At 41.5% G+C, this 27,570-nt stretch overlaps 1 protein-coding gene across 3 annotated transcripts in view; it reads right to left on the reverse strand.

Annotated features, from left to right (window-relative positions):
* Positions 1–691: 691 nt before the first annotated feature.
* STRN (striatin) overlaps positions 692–27,570 on the reverse strand; it is a 50,868-nt gene continuing 23,989 nt past the window's right edge. Inside the window, exons 6-19 of one of the 3 annotated variants that reach the window (XM_035108286.3) lie at positions 27,017–27,152; positions 26,444–26,579; positions 22,648–22,758; positions 18,652–18,738; positions 17,981–18,124; positions 12,686–12,822; positions 10,371–10,546; positions 9,759–9,806; positions 8,330–8,451; positions 7,738–7,905; positions 6,047–6,187; positions 4,608–4,715; positions 1,893–1,979; positions 692–1,803 (exon numbers count right to left, since the gene is read on the reverse strand). In XM_035108286.3, coding sequence (XP_034964177.1) covers positions 1,634–1,803; positions 1,893–1,979; positions 4,608–4,715; positions 6,047–6,187; positions 7,738–7,905; positions 8,330–8,451; positions 9,759–9,806; positions 10,371–10,546; positions 12,686–12,822; positions 17,981–18,124; positions 18,652–18,738; positions 22,648–22,758; positions 26,444–26,579; positions 27,017–27,152 — 1,771 coding nt within the window. In that variant the 3' untranslated portion in view covers positions 692–1,633. The remainder of the gene's footprint in view (positions 1,804–1,892; positions 1,980–4,607; positions 4,716–6,046; positions 6,188–7,737; positions 7,906–8,329; positions 8,452–9,758; positions 9,807–10,370; positions 10,547–12,685; positions 12,823–17,980; positions 18,125–18,651; positions 18,739–22,647; positions 22,759–26,443; positions 26,580–27,016; positions 27,153–27,570) is intronic. The other 2 variants (XM_035108288.3, XM_060272900.2) reach the window with 2 other exon arrangements.

Consider the following 27,570-nt stretch of genomic DNA (forward strand, 5'->3'; position numbering starts at 1 on the left):
AAAAATTGGGGTTTAAGGAAAGCTGAACATTTTGAGATATATTGGTAATTTTTTTGATTCCATTTGATTTTTTTTTATTTCATTTGATTCCATGTTGCACATCAGAATCTGCAAGAGTGGAAACATCTACCAATAGGTATGCCACATATTTTTAGTACCAAATGCAGAAAACATGTTCAAACCTAAGGCTGGTAATGTAATGACGGAGAATAAATGATTTCTTTTCTGGATTGGTGTAGCTTAAGTAGTTATTTTTTAAAAAAATATTGAAGGCATATTTTTATGAATTCCAAATTTCACCAAAAACCAATTCCAACCCATTGTGTCAGCTGGGGCAGTTGGGAATTGTAGTTCAAATATCTGGAGGGCACCAAATTGGTGAAGGCTGCTACACACACACACACACACACACACACACACACACACACACACCATGAAAACAGCTTCCTGCTGCTGTGGAGTTTGTGAATTTGGCAACCACGTTGGCCAACTCTACACCCTTTTCCTGCCAATCACCACCCTATTACAAGGGTCAGTACCAAGCAGAAAATCTCGACACAGGCCCCACCCACATGGTTGATTAAATAACTCTCACACTAGATATATATACACACACTATTCTTAGCAGCCAAAGACTGAATCACAGAGAGGTCACTTCTATGCATGAGTGTGTGAGTAAGATTTGGAGAGGGGAGGGGTATCCAAGCAGGTTTATTCAAGATAATGAAAATTATTAGGATGCCATTAACATGCATTTCAACCGTAAGGCTATTAAAGCCTACACAGATATCATTTATTGTTTACTGAAAAGGGAAGAGTTTCATAAGTTTATTGAGCTCAACTATGAATGGAAGAGTTATCAACATCTGAATTACCGGTATGCCTCATCCCTGTTGTAAACTGTGGTGCCAGTCACTTGCTAACAAATTCTTTCAAAGGCTTAAAATAAAACATACATTTTAAAGCATTTGTTAATATCTGCTTTAATACAATTTAGGGAAACTGCATTAATGTTCTTAAATATTTGATGTTTAAACCCAATCCACCTAACGTAACAGCCAGCAGGCTGAGACAAATCGAGCCTTATTCTCCTGTACACCATTCAACCGCACAATACGTAAAAAGAAAAGAAAATGAGAAGAAATAATATTTATATGATATTTCTAAGAGTTACATCATCAAATTCAGGCTTATTTTACAGAAATATATGGGTAAGGGGGAAAAACAGGCAGAAAAGTTTATATCTACCCACACCCTGCAGAAATTGAGTTTTCTGCTTCCTTATTGCCCACACTGGACTGCACATATTGTCTACAGAGGATCTCATTTTGCCCAAGGCCGGCCTGGACAAATACTGACACCTTCAAAAATAAAAACGGTTCTTCTGTATGGACCATTTGAAACAGAGGGTTTCCCAGTTCTCAGCACTAGCTGAGCTCATATAAGCCAAGGAACCCCCTAATTTAGAAAAGAGCACCCTGAAAGAAAAGAAAAATAACCCTAGACCATTTGCTAACATTCACTGAATTAAAGGGCATGAAGAGGAGGCTCTTGCCCATGTCATTTGTACAGCTTGTTGTATATATGTATATATATACACACACGGCAGCTAGAGAGGAAGAGAAATATTGCGTCATACAAAGACTTTAGCAAGCGCATCTGCTCCAGCACTGGCGATATAACATTTCGTGGGATGGAATGCTACATCATGAATGGATTCGTCATGTTTCTTGCGATGAGCCGTAAACTCCTGAATGCAGGTCTTGCTTTCAAGGTTCCATAAGCGTATTGAACAGTCGTGGCCTAGGTTAGGCAAAGAAGAGGGAAAACATTTAGATTTGCAGTTATGTTTAATTAAGAGGAGATTAAGATCGAATGTGGGATGTACTTACTGCCGGACATCAAGTACAAGCCATTAGGATCAACAGCGAGACTTGTGACTGCATCCAAGTGGGCCACCATGGAATGGATCAATTTTCCTTTGAAATTGAAGATTATTTTTTTTTAAAAGCAACTTGTCATCAGTTAATACAATACAGAGCTTTAACAGAACTTATGGGAAATAATACTGATATCCAGCGTACTAGCAACTATTCTCACTGAAACAGAGGATCTTTGAATATGAGCATAGCCCCTTCCCTTTGGAAAGTGATCACGTGACTGTGTCCCTGTGAGTTGGTCACTTTCACTTTCACTGTTATTTCCTAGAACTCTGCTTCCCAAACTTGGTACCTGGTTCAAGTCCCTCCCCACAGTTAAAAAAGTGAAAGCAGCATTCACTTTCACACTAAAAAAGCCCCAAAGGGCTCTATCCAACACTGCAGCTCCACTTGCACAATATTTTTGTGCATGCATGTGTTCCTCTCTTGTTCCCTCCAGCCCCCTGCACACCCTCAGAATCAGCTCTGGGGGCCTGGAGCAGATTTTAGGGGCAAGAGTGGAACTCTGCTCCTGCAGCATTAGGTACAGCCTAAACCAGGGGCGTAGCGAGGCGCTGCGACACCCGGGGCAGCAAATTGCCATGCACCCGGTTGGGTGCCGCGCAGCTATGTAACGACGCATGCGCCACTATGTAACGCCGCATGCGCGGGATGCTGCGCATGTGTCGTTACATGGTGGGGTATCACTGCCATGTAACAATGCAGCGTGGGATGCTGCGCATGCGTCGTTACGTGGAGGGGTATCGTTGCCACCCCGCGCCTCCAAAGCCGCGCGCCTCCAGCTACAAACTCCAGGGAAAAAGCCCACTCAGCGCACCCGCCACGCTGAGCAGGCTTTTTACCTGCAATTTGTAGCTGGAGCGAGGCGCATGGCTTTGGAGGCACCAATCGCGGGGCGGGGCGCGGCCCCAAGTGACACCCCCTCCAGGGCGGTGCCCGGGGCGTACCACCCCCGCCCCCGCTTGCTCCGCCCCTGGCCTAGACAGGTTTTTACTCATTAGCTCCCACAGAAATAAGCAGGCATCTTCCTTACAGCTGCCATACAGATCATTGCTGCTCTGCATCCCACTTCCCTACTTTGCCCAGTCAATCAGGGATGGAACAGGTTGTTTCAGGGTAATGGTTTTACTTGGACAGGCGACATCCCAGCGCACCCTTATTCACTCTTTTGTGATGTCACTGCCCATATAGTAATGGGGGTGGGAGAATTAACAATGCACTGGGTCACACTACTCTGATGGAGAAAAGGTAGAATGCATTCATCATAGTGCATGAGTTTTTACAAGGCGCACTTCCGCATTTTTCACAGCAGATTGGTGTGTCCTGGCACATATCTTTGAAATCCCTATCCTGAATAATGTTACTATCAATTGAAGTAAACTGCAGAAGGGTGGATTCTCACATAATCAGATACAAAATGTATAATTACCACCCATCATTTGTGCTCAATACTTGCAAATAAATCCTTCAACATTCCCCTTTAAAATGGAAGCAAAGACCCAATCCTGCCTTAGTTGCCATATCCATATATTATGCAGAGATAAAGCAGAGATTTATAAAAGTGCTTTTATATAGTATGTTAATCATTCATTTTTTGTTTTGTTTTGTTCCAAGTGCAAAGCAAAACCTACCCTGAGCTCAGTTTGCTACATCAAAGAAAAGGTAGCTCAATTCATGGAAAACAGTCTGAACTCCTGGGCAGCTTAGATATGAGCTTTTGAAAGCAAACCTCACAAGGCTGAAGTTATCTAGTGGTTCAGGTTTAACAAAGTTGCTTGTATTAACTCTGCCTACTGATCCTTTGCCAAACTAAGCAGGAAACACCTAGACCAAAATTTCTAGAATTAAGAGTTCATTAACACGGCGCCTAGCTTTGGAAAATGATGCATTGTGTGTGTTTTTGTTTTAAGCACATAATTAAGATACCAATCGAAATGACTGCAGGTTTTCTAACAGTTATGATTTACATATTTTCCTTCACTATGGGTGAACATGGAGAACATGGAGCTTTAAGAACAAGGGCAAAGAGTCTAAGTGCTCCTCTTTCAGATATTTAGAAGGGAACACACGCACCAAGACAAACACACACAAGCATCTATAAGCTTTGACAGCAATTCCATCTTGTGCAGTGTGGAAATTTGGGATGCATAAATTTCCCTCCATTATCCTGTGGACCATCCACTTTTCTGTAGCAAAGACAAACATCAGGATTGGCTGGGAAGGATGTTAAAGCTGTAACTCAAATGCTGAGACACACCATTTCCTTTTGCACAGCCAATAAGCCTTTACAGTGGTACCTTGGTTTGCAACCGCTTTGGATTACAACCGTTTTGGATTACAACCACGTCAAACCCGGAAGTGCGTGTCCCTCTTTTTGGATTACAATCCTTTTTTTATTAGAACCCTTTTTTTTTGGGGGGGAGGCCCCATTGGCGAAAGCACACTTTGGGTTACAACCTGTTTTGGTCTACAACCGGACCTCCGGAACGGATTATGGTTGTAAACCAAGGTACCACTGTATTCCTGTCATCTGTTTTACAAGTCATAGAACTTTCAAACCTCAATTTCAAAATTTCTCTCTAAATGGGTAGATGTTAAGACTTCAGACAATTTCATGATATTTTTATTTTTTATGTTAGGACCTACTGAGGGAAGAATTGTGCTTACCTGTGTTATTGTCATAGAATTTGATGTGTCTATCCTCATGGGCTGTGATACTAATTGGAAGAGTTGGATGGCTGATTACTTTGTTTATTTGGCAAGAAGAGGTGACAGCTAAAGGAATGAACAAGTGCAAACACAGAAAAATTATTTCATTCACATAAGCAAGTGGTTTTTAACCAGTGTGCTGTGGCACCCTGGGGTGCCTTGAATGATCAGGGGTGCTGCAGGCAACACTGGCCTCTGTCCTTCTTTCCTTCCCTCCCTCCCTCGCTCCCTCCCTCTGATGGCATCTTGCGTCTCTGCCTGCCAAATATTTGCACAGCTGTTTGTTGCAGCAGCCCTGGCTACAAGCTCCCCAGGTGCCTCTGGGGCTGGCCAGGGGGTGTTTCCCAGGCCGCTATGGGGCAGTGTGAGGAGGCACCTCTCTTTGGGCCAGGGTGGAAACTCAAAGACCAAGGGCAGCGGCTGCAGCTGCCCAGAGAACAGCCCCAAGGAGAGGGGAGCAGAGAGGAGGCACTCCACAAGGGAGGGTATTCGAAAAAGGTTGAGGGACTACTGGCTCTGCAGGCAAGGGGTGACATAACTGGGCTCCTGAGCTCCACAGGGATGCTGCAAAAAGAATGTGGTTAGTCAAGGAAACCATGGACCCAAAAAGGTTGAAAACCTCTGACATAAGCTATTGGAAAAACTAACGACCTAATTTAGCAGGCCAATCTGGTGCAAAAATCCAAACATGTTCAGTCCACTCAATCTACTTGTACCTTACTATGCACATTCAATATACTGTCAACCTGCTTCTCAAACTAAGCTACGCACACTTTTTTCCTCCTAAAAAGTAAGAGGAAATGCCTGTGCGTCTTATGGAGCGAATGCGTGGTCCCTGGAGCCAACTTGCCCAGGGGCGAAAGGCAGATAGCCCCCTTTGCAAAAGAAGCTTCCTCAAATATTTAATAGGGGGCAAAGGCACCTAGGCCTCTAGGAATTGGCTGCTATGCCTAGGACAATTCAAGAAAGCAAAATATTTTTTTTCTTGTTTTCCTACTCTAAAAACTAGGTGCGTCCTATGGTCAGGTGCATCCTATGGAGCGAAAAATATGGTAATTCAGGAATGCCATACAGTTGCATAGAGGATGGTTAAAACCTAATCTTTAAGGAAGTCCATATAAGGAAGCATGGCAAGTGGATGATGAGGGTCAGGGAGGATAAGAGAGCTAATCTGCTATTTCTTCATATTTGTTCTTTCAGAATTGTTTCCCCTGTATGCATTAGAGTCCCATGTGGACTGATGCCAGCAGTCCATCAAAGACGATTAGGTGCAAACATTGGTATCCTAAATGGAAGTACACTTCATTGAATTCCCTTCTATGCATGATGGTCTCAAACTTTATCAATATAAACACAAACAATGAAAACACATAGAAATAACCCCTTTGGATACATACTAGTATCTGCATTGGACTCCAAGGTAAGGATGCGTTGTCTTGTTTCCATATTATATATGCTTGTGTGGCCACTATTAAAGGATGCTACCATGTGGCTTGGGTCACTGCTCACAATGTCCACAGAGGATGGAATCCCCATCTCTAAAAAAAAAACAGAAGAGTGTTAGGAAGCTTGGTCCATTAGACACTACCTGAAAGCAGCCACATTCATTCATTTTCTTGGCACTAATCTAGAAGTCATTTCTAATTTTCCAGCCAAGTTGGTAAAAGCAATAAATATGGTTTCTCAAGTGTCCAAACAGATGTGTGAGTGTTGGAATATTAGAACTCTGTTTCAGTAATGAGTCAATCAATCCTCAAACCCGTTACATTTACATAGGTATCAGCACCTGCTGTAACCCGAGATGTCCTGCGCACCCACCATGCGCAAGACGAAAAGAGCAGAGTAGCAAGAACTAGTATACTGACTAATGCACCACAAATGTCATATGTATTAATATTGGGTGGGCAAGTACAAAGGTGATGGGAAGGCAGAAGGGCTCTAGGTAGACAAGAAAAAGAGTCTAGGTCAGAGCTTTGGAAACTTTTCACGTTATGACACACTTTTTAGACATACATAATTTTGCAACACAGTAATTCAGTTTTACTAGCAAACCAGAGATTAAACGAACCCCTTTCCAGTCCTGGGAGGAGCATGGGGAACATTCGCGCAACACACCGCAGCCGACACCCTAACGTGTTTGACACAGTTTGGAAAGCTCGGGTCTAGGTTATAGCAACTCTGCTGCAAGGCCCATGTCCTCTAGCAGAATCTCTCAGGAAATCTGGTAAACTATGCACCACACATCATAGGGCGGTGACCTGAATGGAAACAGGCATTTTCCATTGGCAGGAGAAAAAAAATGGAGAGAGGAGATGCCTGCCTCCCAGAATGCTATGGTCTTCCCAGAGGTGTAACGGGGGGTTCCTTCCCATAGGAGGGGAACGATAACCGTCTCGGGGGGCCCAAAAGCTGCCAACCAGTGAATGGATTCCGACCGACGCAAATCAGGCACATTCTCATATTGCCCCTGACTATGGAATGCCTTTCATTCTTCCATATGCAAAGCCGTTGTCAACTGTTTCAGACATCTTGTGAAGCCTTGCTTTTTTGTCCAGGCTTTCCCTGAAGCCAAAATATTTCTTAAGCATGAACCTAGAATCTAACGATCAATAAGTGTTCACTGCTCTCTAGTGTGTGTGCTACAATAATAGTTGTACATTTTTTTCCATTTTTAAACTTCTAATGCATTGCCTCAGGTGGAAAACAGCAAGATTCAAATATAGTGGTTTGCTATGTAAACTTACTATTGCATTATTGCTTAAAAAATGAATCTCTCATTATAATGCCACAAATATAGCAATCAACATGTTCTATTAACAGTGGCTACTTTATATATTAAAAAAACACAGTTGTGAGATTCTGCAACACACACATCCTTCAAAACAAATGCAACCAGCAAGTGGGGTTTTGATTCTCACCTCATGCTTTCCCAGTAGTGATGCTGGGAATCCACTAAAACTCCATGGCATACTAAAATAAACCTACCTGTATTGCACAATTATGTCAGTGCGGTTATAAACAGAAGCATGGATTCTTAAAAGCGAAGTCCCTTTTGATAGTGTTACAATCCAGGAGATTTATTAAATACCTTGATTATCATTAAATATGCTCAGAGCTGGAGAGATCTCCAAAGCTTTCCATAAACGGATAGTGCCATCTGCTGAACAGGAGAGCAAGTGCTGGTGTGCTCCACTGTAAACCAAGCCCCACACTGCATCCGTGTGGCCTACAAATGCACCTCTTAAGACTGAAGGATCTGTGGGATGAAAAAAATGCACAATGCAAGAGGAAATGGGATTTCTTTATAATTATTGTGTGCTGTAAAGATGCTCTAATGCCAGTTACCTGTTTACAAACCCTCTAGTCCTTCCTTAACTGCAGAATTCCTGACAACACTGATTGGTGACTCAGTCTACCTCCAAAGCAATAATGCACCATGGCCTTCTTCCATATCTTTTTTCCTGTTACTGGGATCCTAAGCCAAGATTGCTTCCAAATTACAGAACTATCTCGTGTGATCTCTTTCATTCACCCAGTTCAAGCTGCATTTTGTTTCTGAATAGAACCATTTTTCCTTTTTCATAGTGAGCTGCACTGCATTCAACAAGTAGCTGTACACTTTTAATGTGTTCCCTTGCCCCCCCCAAAAGAGAAACCTGTAAAAAAGGGGGGGCACTTACCATAGGAATCATAAGGGTCAATATTTGGGTTTGTAGTATTCCAGCCCTGAATGAGGCCATCTGTTCCCCCGCTATAACACTGCTCACCAGTATTACTCATCACCACACAAAGCACAGGACTGCTGCAAGAGGAAGCAATACTGATTTAGTGGAGTTTTATTTCAAATATTTTCATTTCTATACCGCTTTAAATTTTTAAGAAGAAAAAAATCTCAAAGTGGTTTACAACACATTAAAAAACGAATAAAACAATCCACAATAAAACATTACTGAAGAAAATGAAATATGAAGTATACCTTCAAAGCAACATCATTAACAGGAAACATTTTTCCTCCTTCCCCCTGGCATGCATTCCTCCTCTACATGATCCCCTCGACAAGGTATTTACGGAACTGCCATAACGGGGCCTATGAGGTCATAAGATACAGGGCTATGGCAGCGGATCACACCCCCATCAGCAGCCCATGGCGCTATCTGCCACGGCTGCCACCCACCTGCAGAGCGCCACTTTCACTCTTGCTGCTTGTGGTAAGTAAAACAGTATTTGCTTCTGCAGGGAAATGGCCAGCAGCACTCAAATAGGCTGCCTCCCAAGTGCTGGGTCTTCACCTCGCTCTGAGCAAAGCATTGTGGGCGAGGTGGCCTCACGAGAGCACAGCTCTGCTGCAACTGCAGGAAATACTGTTTAACATTAAGAATTTAAGCAGTATGCGCCAACACTGCAAGAAAGCACTGGAGGTAGTGAAGCTGCTCTCCAGGGCCATGTCACGCACAATGCCTGGCGCTGCGAAGAACTCTTCAATGAGATGGCCTTGGAAACGCTGGTGGTGCTCATGCTGATCGTTCAGGGGGAGGAAACTGGCAGCAACCCACCTCAGGGGGGGGGCACATTGTCATGGGATGGCTCTGGCCATAACCTCGCTTTTTAGTCCGTTCTCAGCCACTTTTAAATTGTCCCTTCCCTATCCCTGCTGCACACTTATCAACCTCTTTGGCTATTCCTCTCCCATTCACACGCTGAAGACATGTGAAGAAAGTCCCTCTTGGTAAGTAAGTGTTATATCTGTGCCCTGCGTGGTACATAGCAAAACACTAGCACCACACAAGTGAAAGGCGGAAGGAGAAAAAAGCAAAAGAAAAGAAAAGAAAAGAAAAAGGCTAATGCAATCTGCCTCACCAGAGGCTGAACTGCAGTTCGGATTGCACCATCACACTGCCAGGCTGCAGCTTTTATCAACCCCACCCCTTTTGGAAGGAAGAGTTCACTAGCATACTAGAGGAGTAGTGAGCTGAGCCACAAGATGAAGAAACCACATGACCATTTGATAGGCTGAGTCAACACACTGTTTATCCCATAAAAGGAGAACTCTGTCAAGTGCTGCAGCTTTATTCTCTGATAACAGAAAGAAGTTTCTGAATGTTTACTTACTTGTGTGCCCTGAAAGTGTAGATAGGTTCAACATCAAGAGAGGCACTCCTAAACAAAAATAAAAAGCAGAATCACAGGTTCAGAAAATATTTGGAAAGGCATGAAAAAGTTAGCTTCCAGGTTGGCCTAAACCAGGCATAGGCAAACTACCCGCAGCATTCTAATGAATATTCACAGAACCAAGCAATTCTTGTTGCAGCAATGGCTGCCCCCTTTTCTTTTCTTTTTTTGCTGTAAATACCAACTGATCCTTCCTAAGATTCTTGAGATATAGAAGAATACTGAAGACTATGAGTAAATTCCCTTTTCTTATAATGGCAACAAGTTATTACTTAAATAGGACCTTTATTTGCTTTTATATAATTTGATATGATACACGATCACATATATACATATACACGCGCCATTTATAAGACTTATAAATGTTTATAACTGGCATGCATTTTGGAAGAGAAACAATATTCCTTAACCCAATAACTGAGTCAGCAGGTAATATTTATCCTGGAGAGGATTAATCAGGCCTAAACTAGTCATTATGTTGCTACCATGTTTCTACAAAGATTAGTCTAAAAAATTTAATCTCCACATAACTTTTAACAATCACAATCTTACTTTTTTGCTGGAGATGTTTTCTGTAAATTCCACATTTTTAATGTACGGTCTTCAGATGCCGTAACTAACACAGGTTCAACTGGATGGAAAGCAAGACCTCTTATTCCATCAAAATGACTCCTTAAGGTGAATTTGGGGTTCCAGGTCTTCCTCAGTGCATCTTTATTGTTTGCTATCTGTGGTAATAAAAACAACCGCTTCGGTTTAGCCAATGTGAGGCGGGGAAATATCAAAACAGACATTTCATTTTCCTGCTATCAAATGCAGAGTTCGGACCATGTGGCAGAAAAAGAAAAAACAGAGATGCAACTGTTTTTTCCTATTAAAGTTAACCCTCCAGTCATTAAAGTCAACAACAACAACAAAAACCGTCAAGAGCTGTACAACCTGTATCTCTTCATTCTAACAGTGTTGCCTGCAAAACAGCGTGAGATGGAACATTGAGGGGACAAGCATTCTCTTTTAAGCAATACACAGCAGCCTTATGAACAGTTGGCAGCTGTATCAATAGACTTCAAACTCTGCCCCTCATTTCCCTGTTCCCCTCTTCTCATCAATTTCTCTTTGGTCTGAATTATTATGCTTGCCTCCCCTTTCCCATAAAAGCTTATGTATATTCTTGGATGTCGGCATACTTTCTGCCCTCCTCCCTATTTCATCCACACAAGAGGTGGCTTCTTTAAATATCTGCAAAAATAGCTTCATTCTTATTCCTTCTTTAAAACACGCTTCACCGTTTATTTCATATATATTCCACTTTTTCAAAATCACTACATTAAAATACCAGATGAAAACTGTAATAAAAGCACAGCATGGATCAGCAAAATACAATGCAATCATTAATCAATAATGAACAGCTGGCAAAATAAGTCTGAACACTGCTCCTGAAAAAGCCCTGTCTCAAGGCAACACCAATGCTGGTGAGATAGAAAGGAAGGCCTCGGCTGATGACAAGTTGATAAATTCATATGGAAAGTAACCCATTCAGTGCCTCTGAAAAGCAATAAATGGTCAGCAATAAATCATTTATCTTGGCCATGCATTAGAAAGAGCAGCCACTTCCAATTTTAAAATAACCACTGCCACATCAGAGTATTGTCCTGTAAAAGAACATCCTCTACTTAAGGCAGCTTTAGGTAGTTCAGGGATCAGCACAGCATAGACATCATTTGTAGGGCTGTAAGCAGATTATACTTATGAGAATAAATTGCTAAAGAGATAAATGGCAGAGCGCCCTTGTGAATGCAAGCTTTCACATATCCTTATTGGGATAATTACATGGTTGCATGTTTTATTAATCTTACATGTTAAATTGTGATTCCCCCCCAAAAAAAACTATGCATTGTACAGGAATGCAACATTGCGTGTCGATGACCCATCACCCACATGGAGTAAATAAGACACAAGGACACGTGATTTTAGGTTAATGGGTAAATAAAGGCCACAACTTTATTAGTTATAGCATGTGAGTGGTATTGGCTTAGGCATTGGATGGGAACGCAACACATGACTCCATCCTACTGGTGTGGAGACACTTAAAGGTTAACAAACAGTGGGAGGAGCTTGTTGATGCAAATACAACTGGAAGCTTCCGCTGACGTCACCGGGATCCTCTTAACCGCCGGATCCTCTTAACGGGATACCCCTAGGAGGTAGGTGATGGCCTTAACCTGACCTCCAACACACAACACAGATACATCACATATTGAATAATCCAATGCCTAACCGCCAATACCAAAAGTTGTGATGGATTGCTATGAGGTAGGCGAAAAAACATGAATCTCCAGATATCTTTTCGCTGGACGTGGGCCTTCATGTTCATATGCTGTGAATGCACCTCTCCACTTCTGTGGACAGACAAGGTCGGCGCAGGCTCACTCTTATTGACTTTGTCCACTATTATGGGGCCAAAGAGATCACGGAAGCAACAGAGGGAGTGAAGAAGGCCGTAGCAGCCACTGGCCATGCTTATGTGTCACAGTGAGCCAGACTTTCGGGCTTATCATGACTTTCAGAGCACCATGCATCACTCCTACCTTAAGGAAATGTCCTTGTAACAATCCTATAGGTAGATCAAAAGGACCATAGCTCAGTGGTAAAGCACATGCTTTCCACAGAGAAGGTCCAAGCCCCAGCATCTCCATTAGGGCTGGGAAAGACTCTGGTCCAAAACCCTGGAGAGCCTCTGCCAGTCAGTGTAGACAGGACTGGGCTAGATGGAACAATGACTCATTATAAGGCAGGTTCTTCCTATTTTCCTATCACAATTTTTACCTGTTGAAAAATAGAGGCAACAGTGACAAACTAGCACTTACATCGTACGTCAGAGAATCTGCCTCATTGGCTACTGTAAGGCCTGCCAATTCCCCAAGACCAAGCTCATTTTCAAGGGCCTCATCTGCTCCCATAATGAAAGACTTTCCAGATGAAGGAGGGAATGTTAAAGCTTCCACTGAAAGAGAAGAAATGAAAGTTAAGTACTCCATACAATCAGAAGCTTGGAATAAGCAGTTCAATTGAAATTCAGTGCAGTAAGCTCTTTACAAAACAAAGTGAAATTAACATGCGCAAATCAGCACCAGCAGAATCCAATTTTTGCCAGAAATAAAGTTCTTGAATACACATACCTCGGAAGCTGATTTCTTCAGAATTGTTAAGCACTAAAAAAGGAAATACTGTTTGGCTGATTGCACTAGTATTTGTGCAAGAGACTTCCAGGGTCTATTGGTTCATTACAAAGGAAAACGGTGCTATGGATTTGACTCTTGCTTGCCCACTCCTCTCCCACCTGATTCCTTCAAGTGTTTTGTAGTTCTAGGGAAGGATATATATTTTTGAATTTACGTATTTGCCAACCTGGGCTCCTTTGAAGGAAGGCAAGGTGTAAAAAATTAATACATACATAAATAAAGGTGAAAAGTAATTTGGATTTTTATATATAAAAAAGAATACTGAAACAAAACAAAATCACAACTGACATTCATTTTTTTGTTAATGGAAATTAGTAACTCAAAAGAAAGAAGAACCCAATTATAATTTTTTCTTAGCAGAGCTTTTTCAGTAGTGGTGCACCCTCTGCAGTTTGCTTTGTTGTTGTTGTTGTTGTTTAATAAATTCGGCCTTTTTCGGCAGCAGCAGCGCGTGGGGGGGCCGGCTGGCCCCTCCCACGACCGCCGCTTCGTCGGGGCACTCCGCTGAGCCCAGCTGGCCAGCGGGCGCCCAGGAGAAGGCTGCGATTCTTCGGCCTCTTTCTGTGGCAGCGGCGCGGGGTGCGGCGGCTGGCCCCTCCCACAGCCGCTGCTTTGTCGGGCGCTCCGCTGAGCGCAGCTGGCGCCCAGGAGAAGGCCGCGATTCTTCTGAGGACTGCGAGGGAAACTGTAGGCAGAGGGGTGGGGGGTGGGGAGAGCGCGCGCATGTGTGCCTCAAGTCTCTGCATCCAATCCCTGTGTCCGTGGGGCACATGCGCAGTAGCGCGGACACAGGGACTGGACGCAGAGACACTTGCACTTTATTATATAGGATTACTGCTACAAAGTATCTGTTATTCCTATCTGATCTTATGCAACTGTCTCCTGTTTTGTGCGTTTTATAATTTTGTATTTTATGTTTTATTTTAAATTTACAATATACTTTGCAAGTGGGGAGATATAAATATTTTAACAAATTATTTCCACACAGCAAAATTTTAGGGCATTCTTGGCACAACACTGGTGCCAGATCCAATACAAATATGTACAGTGGGGCAGGAGGAGAAAGCAAGTGTCAGGAGATGGCAAAGGAGAATCCTTTGCACTTTCTCTGGTTTTAAGGGGAAGAAAAGTAATCTTGGGATAGTAAGAAGAAATGAATGGCATCCGTAGAATTGATTTGAGAGGTGGAACATCCTTGCATAACACTCAGAACTCAGGGACAGCCAATGAAATGTTGGAAGACACAAGAAAGAACTTAGAATCATAGGACTGTAGAGTTGAAAGGGTCATTTAGTCCAACCCCCTGCAATGGAGAAATATTTTGCCCAATGTGGGGCTTGAACCCACAACCTTGAGATTAGGAGTCTCATGCTCTACAGAACTATGCTCTATCTCATAGTGCATAGTTGAACTCGTCTGGGAACTGGGAGGAGCCGCTGAGACCACTTAACACCAGTCTTGAAAAGCCTTGAAAGGCCACCAGTCCCAGTACATTTCTGTGCACAATTCAAAGTGTTGGTGCTGACCTTTAAAGCCCTAAATCAGGGGTCCCCGAACTACGGCCCCTGGGCCGGATGTGGCCCAATCGGCCTCCCAATCCGGCCCGCGACGACCCCCGCCGCCCGCTGCCGCCGCCCGCTCTTACGGCACAGCGCAGCGACGATCTTAAAAATCGGCAAAAAATCGCCGAAAATCCTTTGTGCGCATGCGTATGGGCCTCTCCCGACCCAGAAGAGGTCATTTCCGATGCACTTCCGGGTTGGGGGAGGCCCATACGCATGCGCACAAGCGATTTTCGGCGATTTTTCCCGACCGTGTGCGTGTGCGCATGCGCACGGGCGCGCACTCCCCCGCCCTCCGGCCCGCTGCGCGCGCACTCCCCTGCCCTCCGGCCCGCCGCGCGGTAAGTCTGGGGACCCCTGCCCTAAATGGTCTTGGCCCTGTATACCTGAAGGAGCATCTCCACCTCCATCGTTCGGCCCACCCTGTGGAATGCCCTCCTTTCAGATGTCAAGGAGATGAGAAATTATATGACTTTTAGGAAACATCTGAAGACAGGCCTGTATAGTGAAGCTGTTTAAGGTGTAATGTTTTATTATGTTTTTATATATGCTGGAAGTCGCCCAGAGTGGCTGGGGCAACCCAGTCAGATGGACGGGGTACAAATAAATTATTATTATTATTATTATTATTATTATTATTATTATTATTATTATTATTATTATTATTATTATTAAACTATGGAACCCACTCCTATAAGAGCCAGGGGTGGCCACTCTAATTCTGATGACTTGAAAAGATTAGACAAGTTCATAGAGGAAAAGGCTATCAGTGACTACTAGCCACAGAGGCTAAGTTTCACCACACCCTCTGCATACCAGTTGCATCGCAGGTAGGATGAGTGCTGTGCTCAGGTTCTGCTTGTAAGCATCCTTTGGAGCATCTGGTTGGCCACTGTGAGACCGGAGTGCTGGACTAGATGGGCCTGATCCAAGTTCACTCTTATGTTTTCAGGTAGTCCCATTGATTCCAATGGGAGAATGAAATATTCAGCCCAAAATTCAATGGGGCTGAAAAGGGGGTGGGTCACATTCATACCGGTAATATTTTCATAAAAATAAAAATATTGCATTCTGAATGCTAGGAAAATGCAACACAGTAAAAACAGCACATGGCAGCGGGCGGGGGGGGGGGTCACCTGTAAAAGCACTAAATCTTGCCATAAAGTTTGTCAAAACATCAAACACCCATTCAAAAATTGAAGGTAGCCTTCAGCCCAATTGTGTGAAGGTCAAAGCAATGCTGAGACTGAAAGCTCAAGACACCCAGGGGGTTCATTTATCCAACTGAGCAATCGTGGAAAAGCTACCACCTAGGTCTTTCTAGCAGTGAACCCAACGTGGGATGGAAAAAAAATGTTCCAAGCAAAAGGAGATTTCCCCCCACTTGTCAAAGTGTTGTTAAGTAACATTTTGTCTTTCAAAGCATATATTTTAAGCATGTGGGGGCTGTTGATCGTTCTGTTGCACTTGTTCTATGTAGTGTGTTACATCCACTTCTTAAAATGCAGCCAGCAGAAGCTGTTTTAATCAGACTAGTAGCCATTACATGACAAATACATATTTTCTATTTATAAATATGCCTAGACAGCAATTTTGAACAGAGGAAGTTGGATCCAGTTCACGACTAGAGTTGGCTTTGCAATTGGCAACTGAGAGATTTCAGGGCCAGTATCTGGCAGCGTTCAAGTTGGAGGCACTATTATCTCTGAGGCAGAATCAGCTGCAACTTCTGCAACTGCACTGCAGCCTCTCAAAAAGTGTCACCCACAATAACAGAAATGGAAAGCCCCCATGGGGACATGCCGGTCTACACAAATGGTACCTTCATTTGAATGCTGGTCAGGAGATACTCATCAAGTGTAAACTGCCCCTTAAACTTAGCAAGGTTAAGTTTAACATGAAATCAAAAGGGTTTTCTTGGAAGACATGTTAAAGAAAACCAATTTTTTAGCTTGTTGACAGTGGAATGGTGACGTTTTTATATAAGCCAAGGGGAACTGTCTTCAGGTTTTCAGGACTTGCCTAATTTTCCCTCCAATATCTATCAACTAGAGACTGGTGCAAAAGATAAGCCCTTAGAATTAAAGTCTTCTGAATCCAAACATTTATTCTGAGCACCAAAACTTATGTAAGCTCACAGTCCTTCCACACAAAAATCTATTCCTGGCTGCTTGCTTCTCTTCACCCACCCACCCGCCTTCCTTCCTTTCTTCTAATATACTCCTTGCCTCCAATTTTCTTCATTCAAGCAGGATAACTTAAGGAGGTCATTTTGTTGCCATTACTAGTCAGAATCCTTGTCACTCTGCTTCTAATCATCCAGAGCTTCCAGTAGATCCAGATCTACCACCAATCCACTCCTGCTTTATGTATTGGTAAGGTGCATTAAGCATTGGTTCTATAATTCGCCATGTGCTTGAAAAATTGCTAGCAAAGTTAAAATTTTCAGGACATAGTAGTCTTGGGATTTTCCCAGGGCACTTTACTCAGAAGAATTATCATGCACAACAGCAGATTTGCAAGCAAGGAAGTTTGCTAGTATGTATACAAAGAAAGGATGGTGCATTTAATCAACTGATTAGTTGGAGTACCTGGTTAAGAACATTTGATCAGCTAAAAAGATGCCCCCAAATATTCGGACAACAGATTGGGGGAGATTTCTTTTTAAAGAGAAATGTATAGCATATGTATTTGTAATACAAATAATTATAAAAGATACAGGTAGGAAGCTCCATCCTGTGATTTCCCCTTTGTTTTCACAAAGGAAGGATTATTACTTCTTGTAAGTTACAGGTAGGTAGCCATGTTGGTCTGACGTAGTCAAAAGAAAATCTTTCCAGTAGCACCTTAGAGACCAACTTAGTTGGTCTCTAAGGTGCTACTGGAAGGATACTTCTTGTAAGGTTATGCTTGCTACAACACACATCATCTAAAAATCATCTTCACTTCAGAACACATATACAAAGCTGACAGAATAATAGGCAAAAGCTCAAGTATCAACTAGTTCAGATTCCTTTAATTCAGGAGTAGGGACCCTTTTTGGCCAAAAATGTCAGGTTGTTATTTTCCCCAGCCATCAGACCTGTCAGGCCTGAATGCTACAATGATGTCAGGTGACTGCAGAGGCCTTCAGAAGCACCTTTCAAAGCCCTATTTTGCAAGCACCACTTGATCAACCCATCAAAGGTGCCTGCAAAACACCCTTTCAATTTAGGGCCCCAAAGGGTGTCGTTTGGCCAAAATGGAGAGGTCTGGCAGGCCTCGCTTTTCTCAAGCAATAGCTCTAATGCACCCCCTACACACACACACACACACACACACACACACACACACACACACACACACACAGAGCCCTCACCTTCATCTGTTCTATTGATTTCTTGTTCAATAAGCCGTGAAGTACTGGATCTGGTGAGAGACATGGCTGACTGTTGTAATCCAGGCAGATCATCAACATCTCTCAAGTTAGCAAGCATATCTTGTAGTTTTGACCTGTTGGGCCCTGGCCAAAAACAACAAAATGTGGGGAAAAGGTTTTGCAAACATTAATAAAAGTAGTGTTACTATTAACTAACATGTTGCACCAACAATAATGACAATGAGTGCTATTTATAGCAAAAGAAAAAGATGAACTTGAGTCAAATAATGATTCCTACTTCCACCAGTAACTAAATTTATGGCATGAAATGAAGTGCTTTAAGAAGGAAGTGATGAAAACTGAGGTTTTGCACACACAATTCTGTTCACTGCATGGACTTGCTTGAGAAATGTAAAATGCATCCAAGTGACAGCAAATAAAACAAAAATCAATTTTATTTTTCCAAAGACTGTAACACTTGTGAATTAATTTTTTTGCACAAATTTTCAAACTTTCACAAAATTGTGCAGGACTGTGACTGTGCCACAATCTAAACAATGACAGTTACTTTTTAAAAAATTGAAAAACAAAAACAATCAAGCAAGAGTCGCTGGTTTTGTTCTTCCTGAAACTACATGTGGTGAAAACCCAATGCCCTTCTCAAAACTTACCTGCATTTTGCTCCATCATTTTCCCACATCCCTGTTTTGACTGTTTTATATAGGACTGAGGCTGAAACATATCTTCGGTAGTTTTTCCTGTTGTAAGTTTAATTAAGAATGGGAAAATATCTTACCCACAGTCCATAACCGTTTTTCCTAATCTACTAAATAATACAACTATTTCTAGTCACCTTAAAGTGTATTCTAAGACAGGTCTGAACTTAGCACACTTCACAAGGACTTTTTTACAACAGCCTTGCAAAATCACAGCACTTTCCTCAAATTATTCGGTCTAAATCCTGCCATAATAATAACAACAATTTGTAACGACTGGTATTTGTTTCAGACAAACAATTCAGAATTTTGCAAGACTATAACAGAAGTGCTTGTCTGCAAATATACAAAATTCTATAGGTGTGCACATTCATTAAAAGTTATATATGCTTTACAGCTGAACATTCATGCCCCTAGATTTCCACTTTTAACCTTTCTGTCACCAAATAATACTGATTTATCACAGTTACAAACTATTCTAGATTATGTATAACTGATGCATCTTCCAAGAGTGTTGGCCCTGAGCAGATGCTTAATTTCTGTAATGGCAAAAAGCTACTTGATTTCATTTAATTAAGATTCATAACCAGTTATTTTTCATATCAGGGAAAGCTGGGAGAGGGGAAAGCAAATTCCATTCTTTCATCCATTACTCTTGTTTAAACATTTAGCTCTTTAGTTCAGAAAGAATAGTGGCATGGTTTTAAAACCCAATTCGCTTATACACATAATAATTTCCAGTCAAAACAAATGTTTCATCTCAAATTTAAAAATTTATTTATTTTCTGCTAGGTGTGCCACTCTACTGAGCACCACCTTCATGCAGTCCTGTGTTTTAGTTTTATCTCATCCTGATCAACAGTTTGCTACTCACCAAATGAAACACATTCCACCAACCATGATCTGCCTGGCATTTGGCAGCCCCCACCTCAGTTCTTGTAGTCTCAGGTAGGGAGCAAAAAATAGTTTTAAAATGAGAGCCTCTGGCAGGCTACACTAGGGACTAACCTACACTGGTAGGTTATAACGTTAAAAATGTGTTATAAAAATGTGACACTAGGGGGCGCTGCAGAGCTGCGAGTAGCCGGCAATGGAAAAATGGATTGATTGCTATATAACGTTATTTTTAATTAATGGTTTTACAGATCAATGTAGCTCCAGCCTATGTTGCTAGTGGGCTGGATTCAGCATGCCGAGTTGCAGAGGCCCATGCTCTAATGCAAAGTGCCATAAACTCCTGTGGTCTATGCTACCTATGATATTCAGACCACGTATCCATCCATGTTCTATGCATGAGTCTCAACATTTAACAAGCTTGTAGTGAGTCCCAAATTCTGAGATTTTTTTGGGTGGCGAGGAATGTATGGAAAAGGGGAAAGCAATTTGTCAAACCTCACAATGGGGAATCTAGTAAAGAACTTGAATTACTAGATCCTGTAGCAATGACTAAGGCAAGAGCATATCCCCTTACTATGGGCTAACACTGATGAACAGGAGAATGAATACCCCTGAAGTAGGCCTTAGGATCAGTGGATAGGACTTCATTCAGCCAGAGTAAATCCTGTCTCAGTCTCCTTAGCTCAGGCACCCCCAAACTGCGGCCCTCCAGATGTTTTGGCCTACAACTCCCATGATCCCTAGCTAACAGGACCAGTGGTCGGGGAAGATGGGAATTGTAGTCCAAAACATCTGGAGGGCCGAAGTTTGGGGATGCCTGCCTTAGCTGAACTGGGTGGGCTGGCAGAAGCCTTAGGGTTTGAAAACAAAACAGAATGTGGCAGGCTGCCAGGAGATCTGGACATTGTCCCAGAAAAGTGGCTAACCCTTAAATTATGTTTTGGAGCAGGAATACACAATGTACAGCATTTTGAAAGAATGGTTTGCAAGGTGACTGGGACAAGTTACTTGCGTTATTGCTGCTGAAGCATTTCTCCATAACCAAAAAACTTAATAAATAGGATTATCCACTTCCATCTTTTCAATACTCATATATAGAATACAGGGAATCAATGAAGTGGTTATGCTTCAGTAAAGCACTCTCAAAAAATTCAAGGAGGGAGACCTGCATCTAGGGGAAATACAGGTAATTTGCCAGGTATCATATTTTAGAGTTTACCATAGTAAACACAGAAGAAATAGCTGCTGTAAAGAGGACTTTCTCTCAGGTTTGTAAATGCATAATGAATGAGTATTCCAATTTGAGCAACAAAATAGAGGAATATACCAAGTATATTCACCCAAATTTCAGACTCTATCATGCCTTTTGCCATTAGGCCCACAAGTAATCACTAAATACATTTTAACACTACCAAAATTTGGTACTGTGATCCAATCATAATCTTTTTAGCTGAAAAATTATCTATTCTATTATCTTAACAGTGCTAACACCACAAGGCTGCACAGACCAAAAGCCTCTGCAACATGCTGAAAGCTAGCATTTAGCAAAGTCCTCCCCAAGAATAATGGGGAAAGCTAATACTGTAATTTTAAAATCAATTTTGCAAAGACTAACATTAAAAATTAAGCATCTTACATTTTATTTTGTAAATCTTGATTTCTGTGTGCATTTGTTCCATATAATTGCTACCCAAATTTTCAGAATACAACTGCTGTTTATGACATATAAACCTAGGGTTTCCATATTAAACATCCAAAAGGGTTGCATTGCACATTTTGAGCGCACATCTTCTACGTAATGGATTTATATTGTAAGAGATGTAACACAGAAAGGAAGTATGACACACAGGGCTAGAAATTAAACTTCAAATACTGATCCAATTGTTTGCCTGGTATAAAAATAGCACTCAACCAAATTAGGTGAAGTTTGATGAGGACTTACTGACATTACTAAAAGCCTGTTAAGATTCCCCCTCCCCTCCCCCATTTCGAGCCCTGCATTCAAATTATGAGGATAGCATGAATTGCATGTAGCAAACATTACATAGAAACAAGGGTAGAAATTAATTTGCTTTTATCTTTCACTTCTAGTTAAGAGGATGTCCAGACCAAAGATTCAGTTATCTGTCTGCTTGTCTCATGAGCTGCTCTTTACAGGTTTCCAGTACATCCATATCCTCTCCTCCTCCCAGAACTATATCATTTCTTTTTTTAAAAAAACAACTACTGCTAAATATATGCACTGTACACCCTCCTATATACACACCCTAACTTCTCAGGTGTGCTGGGGGGCGGGGGGAAATGAGGTATTTCCACTGGATGGCAAAGTTTATAACTTCATACAAAGCTGTTTGCTTTGTTTGGAAGGAGTTGTCTCAGGGCTGCCAAAGGGAAATAAACAGTTGAATGTACCGAGTGATGGGATCAGGTTAGTCCAAAAACATTTTTCAGTCTCCCTCAGTTACAAAAGCATTTTGCCAGGTAGCATTGGGGAAGGCTGTTCAGTAAAAACAAATGCAAACCCAAATCCTTGGGTACATGGAAATAGCTGAATGGTTCTCCTGAACCAAGTTGCATTGCCCACTGTAAATGACAGGGTGCACGCACAGACTAAACTAACTTCAAAAATTAGATGGAATGATTAGCAATCATTTACTGAAGCATTAAGTTCCGCACAAAGATTCCCAGAAATACAAACCAGGAGAGATCAGACAATCAACTACAGCCTCTATGGTCTCTAAGTCAGGCAAAAATGGACTGGTTTGGACAAACCTTAACAAGAAGTGTTTTATGGTAGCCAAAAATTAAATATTTAATATTTTAAAAGCATTCCCCCCCATACTTTATCCAAATGGATAAAAGCAATGACCCCAACACCTCTGGATTTTAAGTATCATTAATTTCCACCCCTGGTAACTGTGAACAGGAAAGCAGTCAGGAGCAGCAAAGTAAAAGAGTAAGTAGTTTGAGGAAAACATTGAAAGAAAGATAGTATTGGTGAAGTGAAAAGAGGCAGGAATTTATGAATTTTAAGGTGCAATGTTTTCCACTTACTCTTCACCCCCTTTTTCCCCTTGCGCTCCTTTTTGTATTGTTCCTTCAGTTTGGTTATTACTCCCTGGTCCACATTCCAGGCTTCAGGCATGAGACACTGGTCTTCCTTTTCTAGACAAAGTAAAACAAATGAAACATCCTCTTTATGTCATTTATTTATTTGATACTGAAGAAGGCAGCAGCTGCTGATCTATAAGTAATTTGTTTATTTTGCACTGAAGGCGGCAGAGGTTGCTGATCTATACGTTTGGGGTTTTTTGTAAGGCAACAATAAACAGTGCTGCAGTTGAAGGCCAAACTAGATGCAAAAGGTATGTGCTTCTTTTCGCATGTTCACCTTGTTCATATGGGTGAGGAAGGGGGAGTGTTGTTTAGCAGAGCAACAGGAGAAGAGCCTTGAACGCTTCCCCACTCAATGCCATGCCTTCCCTCAGTGTTGTTCCAGCTCCTTTTCTCTGTTCTCGGCTCACTGCTGTTATCAGAGTCAGAAATAGGATAAAAGCTGCTAGAGCAACTGACTGCAGAGAGTGGGGGGAAAGTTCAGTGCCCCCCCCTCGCTGCACAGCTTGTACTGTTAAAAATAAGATCCACCCACCCCTCTCCGCTTTACATGTGGACTGAGCCAAAATATGAAAGCTGGCTCCACCACAGCTCATTTGATCCCAAGTGCCCTTCTACTTCACTTGTTCAGAAGTCTTCAAAAAAGTAATTGGGGGTTGGTGTTAGTAATAGCCACTTTCTGATCCCAACCCTTTATTCATTCTGAGTGAAAATACTTCATTTTTAATGTAATTGGTAATCACTTCAAACATTTCCTCTTTCAGTCTTCACTGTCTATGTTACTTGAGTCTTTGAATACCCACTTACTTTTGACTGGGTCTCTCTAATGTTGCACAACATAGATAAAAATAAATTACTTAGATTATTTAGTAAGAAAATAATGGTGTTCAAGAGCTGTAAGAATAACCTGGTCTCATTCATACAGTTCAAATTATGACATTTTACACCAGCTATAGATAGCAGAAGGCACACAACCCAGTGGTCCTGTACAGCTCATGGTTCCACAAACCACACTTTACACCAAGGCTTAATATTAGGCTGCATCAAAATGACAAGCACCTCCCAACTAGTGTAACATGAGAAAGCAAGTGGAATGAAGGTACTTTAAGCCCAGAGGTATCATCTAATATTAGGTTCGTTTAATAACCGATTTGGAGAGTGCCACATTACTGATCCTGCAAGTCAATTCAGAGCAGCAAAGTCTACCACAGGACTTGGCACATTTTCATATGTCATGCTGGTGTCGCATAAGCCAAGTGAGCATGCTTAACACTTGCAAAGGATTCCATCTGAAAGCACACTTCAATGTACGTTCTGTAATGACATGTAACACAGCATTTTGGGAACTGTTTTCCAAGTGCAGTCTGAACTTCAGAATAATTTTGCAACTTGCCATCTGCTTATACAAAATTGTCTGTATCACAATGAAGCCAACATGGAGCATTGTAACATCATCATTATCATCATCATCATTAAAATTTCTATACCACCCTTCACCCAAGGATCACAGGGCAGTTTACATAATAAAAACACAAAAATGCATAACATAATAACAAAAACCAACACCCCCTCCCAATTATTATTATTCTTTATTCTCATCAGCAGGAAGCCAATAAAAAGGTATAGATTGTTTGTGTTTCATGTCCCTGGTGCCAACCACCTGACTGTGTTCGTGTCAGGTGCCCAACACTGCTGCTACCCCTGTAGATCTTATGAAATGGCATTCCACCTGTTGCTACCTTTTTGGGAGGGTCACAAGGAAAAGGGAGCTGCTATAATTACACATAACCCCAGATATTGTGTAGAAATTGAATTCTGACCTGTCCTAACATGTTTTTACCTCTGGTTATACATCACCTGTGATAACACATTTAAAAATCCATTCAAGTGGCTTTTTGAAAAGTAACCCGTTCCAGCGTTTCGTTTTGTTTTTAAAGTCTGTTTGTCACAGGAGGCAAATCTTGCTCTAATAAACTACCGTATACAGATGACTCAGATGTTTTCTTTCTTCCATTTCTGAATACTGATGCACAACAGTATCCAGCTCTCAGATTTCACGTCCATAGCATATGCATACTTACCTAGGATTAAGCCCCACAGAATTTGGTGGGACTTCCTCCAGGTAAAGCATGCATGTGATTGGGCTGCCAGAGTCAGTGGAGCATAAGGTGTGATGGATTCAACCTATGCCATTTGAACAGGTGTGGGAGAAAGAAAAACAAAACATAGCCAGATGTGGACAGGATGGAGCAGAGGAAGTTCAGCAAATGGCGGTTACAAAGGCTGGGAAACTAAGCAAAAAGTGATCGTCAGGAAGCAAGTAGCTAATAAAGTAGGAACAGGTGCAGAGTTTACAACAACAATGCCGGATAAGAAGGACCAAACCATCATGACTGCAACAGAAACTGGCTAAGAGTGAAGCAACTGGAGTATCAGACAGGGAGGATAGCTCCCAAGTAAAGAAACGTCTCCCTCTCTCTCTCTCTCTCTCTCTCACACACACACACACACACACACACACACTGCCTCAGAGGAACAGTAAATATGGATAAGTATGAGTTTATAAAGGATTACAAGAATATCTGCAGGAAATGGGTTAGTATGATGGACTCTTCAGAAACAGATTGTAAAGGCAAAGGCACCATTTCAATCCCGTTTCAAATTATTTGTATTTGGCCACTCTGGAAGAAGTGAAATGCCATCAAGGATGCCATCAAGGAAGTGCCAAGTAAAAATAATGTATATAACAACTGACATGTAAGGAGATAGGAGACAGATATTCTGCATTTTAGACACCTGCTGAAAACTTCTCTTATTACTCTGGTCTTCCCCAGTTGTATTTTGAGTTTGCAGAGTTACAATCTACAAAAGAAGCTGAATTATGCTTCATAGCTTTGATTTGATTGATCTTATATTATTTATTCTTGTGTCCTCTTGTTCACCACTCACAGATATTCTATATTAAGCATTTTATACATTCTTAAAAATAAATCTTGGTCTAGTAGGCAAAGGGAGTACGGAGAATGAAAGTGAACGCAACATATGAAACTGGCTTCAGAAGGAATGGGAAGCCCCGACACTGTATGTCAGACTCCCATCTTGCCACTTTGCCCTGACACAGGCTCAAATTGTCTGCCATTTTATTCTATTTTTTTACTCTATCATTTCACTACTTGAAGTCATGAAGCCAATGCCAAAGCAGAGTCTGTGGGGCTTATTCTGGCCCAAGGGCTTTAACGCTGAGAAGTATCAAGAAGTGGAGTTGGTCTATGTCTTGGTCGTTTCTTATGTAATGAGATTGGACCAAGAGTTGTTTCACTCTTGGACAACCAATGAAACACATAAAGTCATGATAGCGTTCTCCTACTGGGTTACCTCTATAGCCAGTTTCCGTAGCATTGCATGGCTAAGACACTGTATCTTGTCATGTTCCTAAGGAGTTAGAAGGTTTTGTATAATGTTTTAGTGGCATCCCAAAAGAATAGCCAATTTCCTTACAGAATAGAGTTTTAAAAGTTACACCTTACAACTAACTCAAACTATTAATAGAAAATAATAGCTTCAATAAAGTTATTTATTCTATCTAGATAAAATATAAAGGTGGGGAGGATCTGGCAGGACTTGGGTCACCCCAGAGCTACAGCAGCATATCCTTAACAATATTACAACCGCTATAATTTTTTTCCCATTTAACCAAGTTCCTGCATTTCTGAAGAATTCCTTTCTACTTCCTTACCCCAGTCTGTGCCGTCTCCTGAACTTCTTGACTCTCCATCTCCTTCATCGGATGTAGCCAAGAAATCAAACTCCTTCAAGGCCTCTTCAGTATCTCTGTCTTCACTGCTATCTGATATCACCCTTTTCCTCACAATCTATGAAGGACAGAAAATGAAATTAAACATTTTTGTCTATGTTATTTCTACATATCCCTGCACTCTAGCAGGGGGAGGGGGGTGAACAGAAGAGTAGAATATATACATCACTGTTCATTTTAGATCTAACTTAAATACTAATGTACTATATAATCTGTAGGACACTAGGAAATTTAATCTAATTTAATCAAAGCCATGTGTAATTTGTACTTGCATCATACAAATGTAGAGGAGGAGGCCAAGCTAGGCTTCTTTTAATTGGACAGGAGGTAGCAATACAGTACTAGAATACTATTTATCAGACTGACTTGCAAAAATGTGCCACGATTAAATCCTTGCACTTGCTCACACATAAGGATTGGAATATATGCCATATCATGATTTTTAAGATCCCATAACAGAAAGTCTTGTTCTATGATTAAGAGTTCTCAGCCCACCGTTGAAGTGTCCATGATTGTTCTCTCTCTTCCATCAATATCATCATCTTCGTCCTCATCACTAAATTCTGCTGCAGCATTTTCAAGGAATTTAAATGTCTCTAGCAGCGAAGCAGAGTCTGTCAAATCTGGTTTCCTAGATAAAAATTAAAATAGCAGCAAAGGGTTATTTTGTCTGTTTTTCTATCTTCATTATGTTTAACAAAGCCAAACACACCTAAAAATATAAGGGAAATGATATCATTCTCCACTGGATCTGCATTTTCTTTTTTATATATAAATGTTCTTATTTATTTTCATAATAAAACCAAACATTTACAACAATAAAAATTTGGCATCCATACACAGCATTGGTTTGAAAGAGTTTTATCATTAGTCCAAGCGATCTCTCTCTGTGTGCTACTGGAACTTCAGTTTCAAATTCATAAATGTATATTGTGGTGCACGACAAAAACTAGAATGAGTCTCATGGCACCATCAAGACTAAAAAAAATGACAGTACACACTCTTTTATAGACTACAGTCCACTCAATTCAATGCACAAAGAATAACTC

This window comes from Zootoca vivipara, chromosome 3 (assembly GCF_965207765.1).
Source record: "Zootoca vivipara chromosome 3, rZooViv2.hap1.1, whole genome shotgun sequence".
NCBI classification, from domain to species: domain Eukaryota; kingdom Metazoa; phylum Chordata; class Lepidosauria; order Squamata; family Lacertidae; genus Zootoca; species Zootoca vivipara.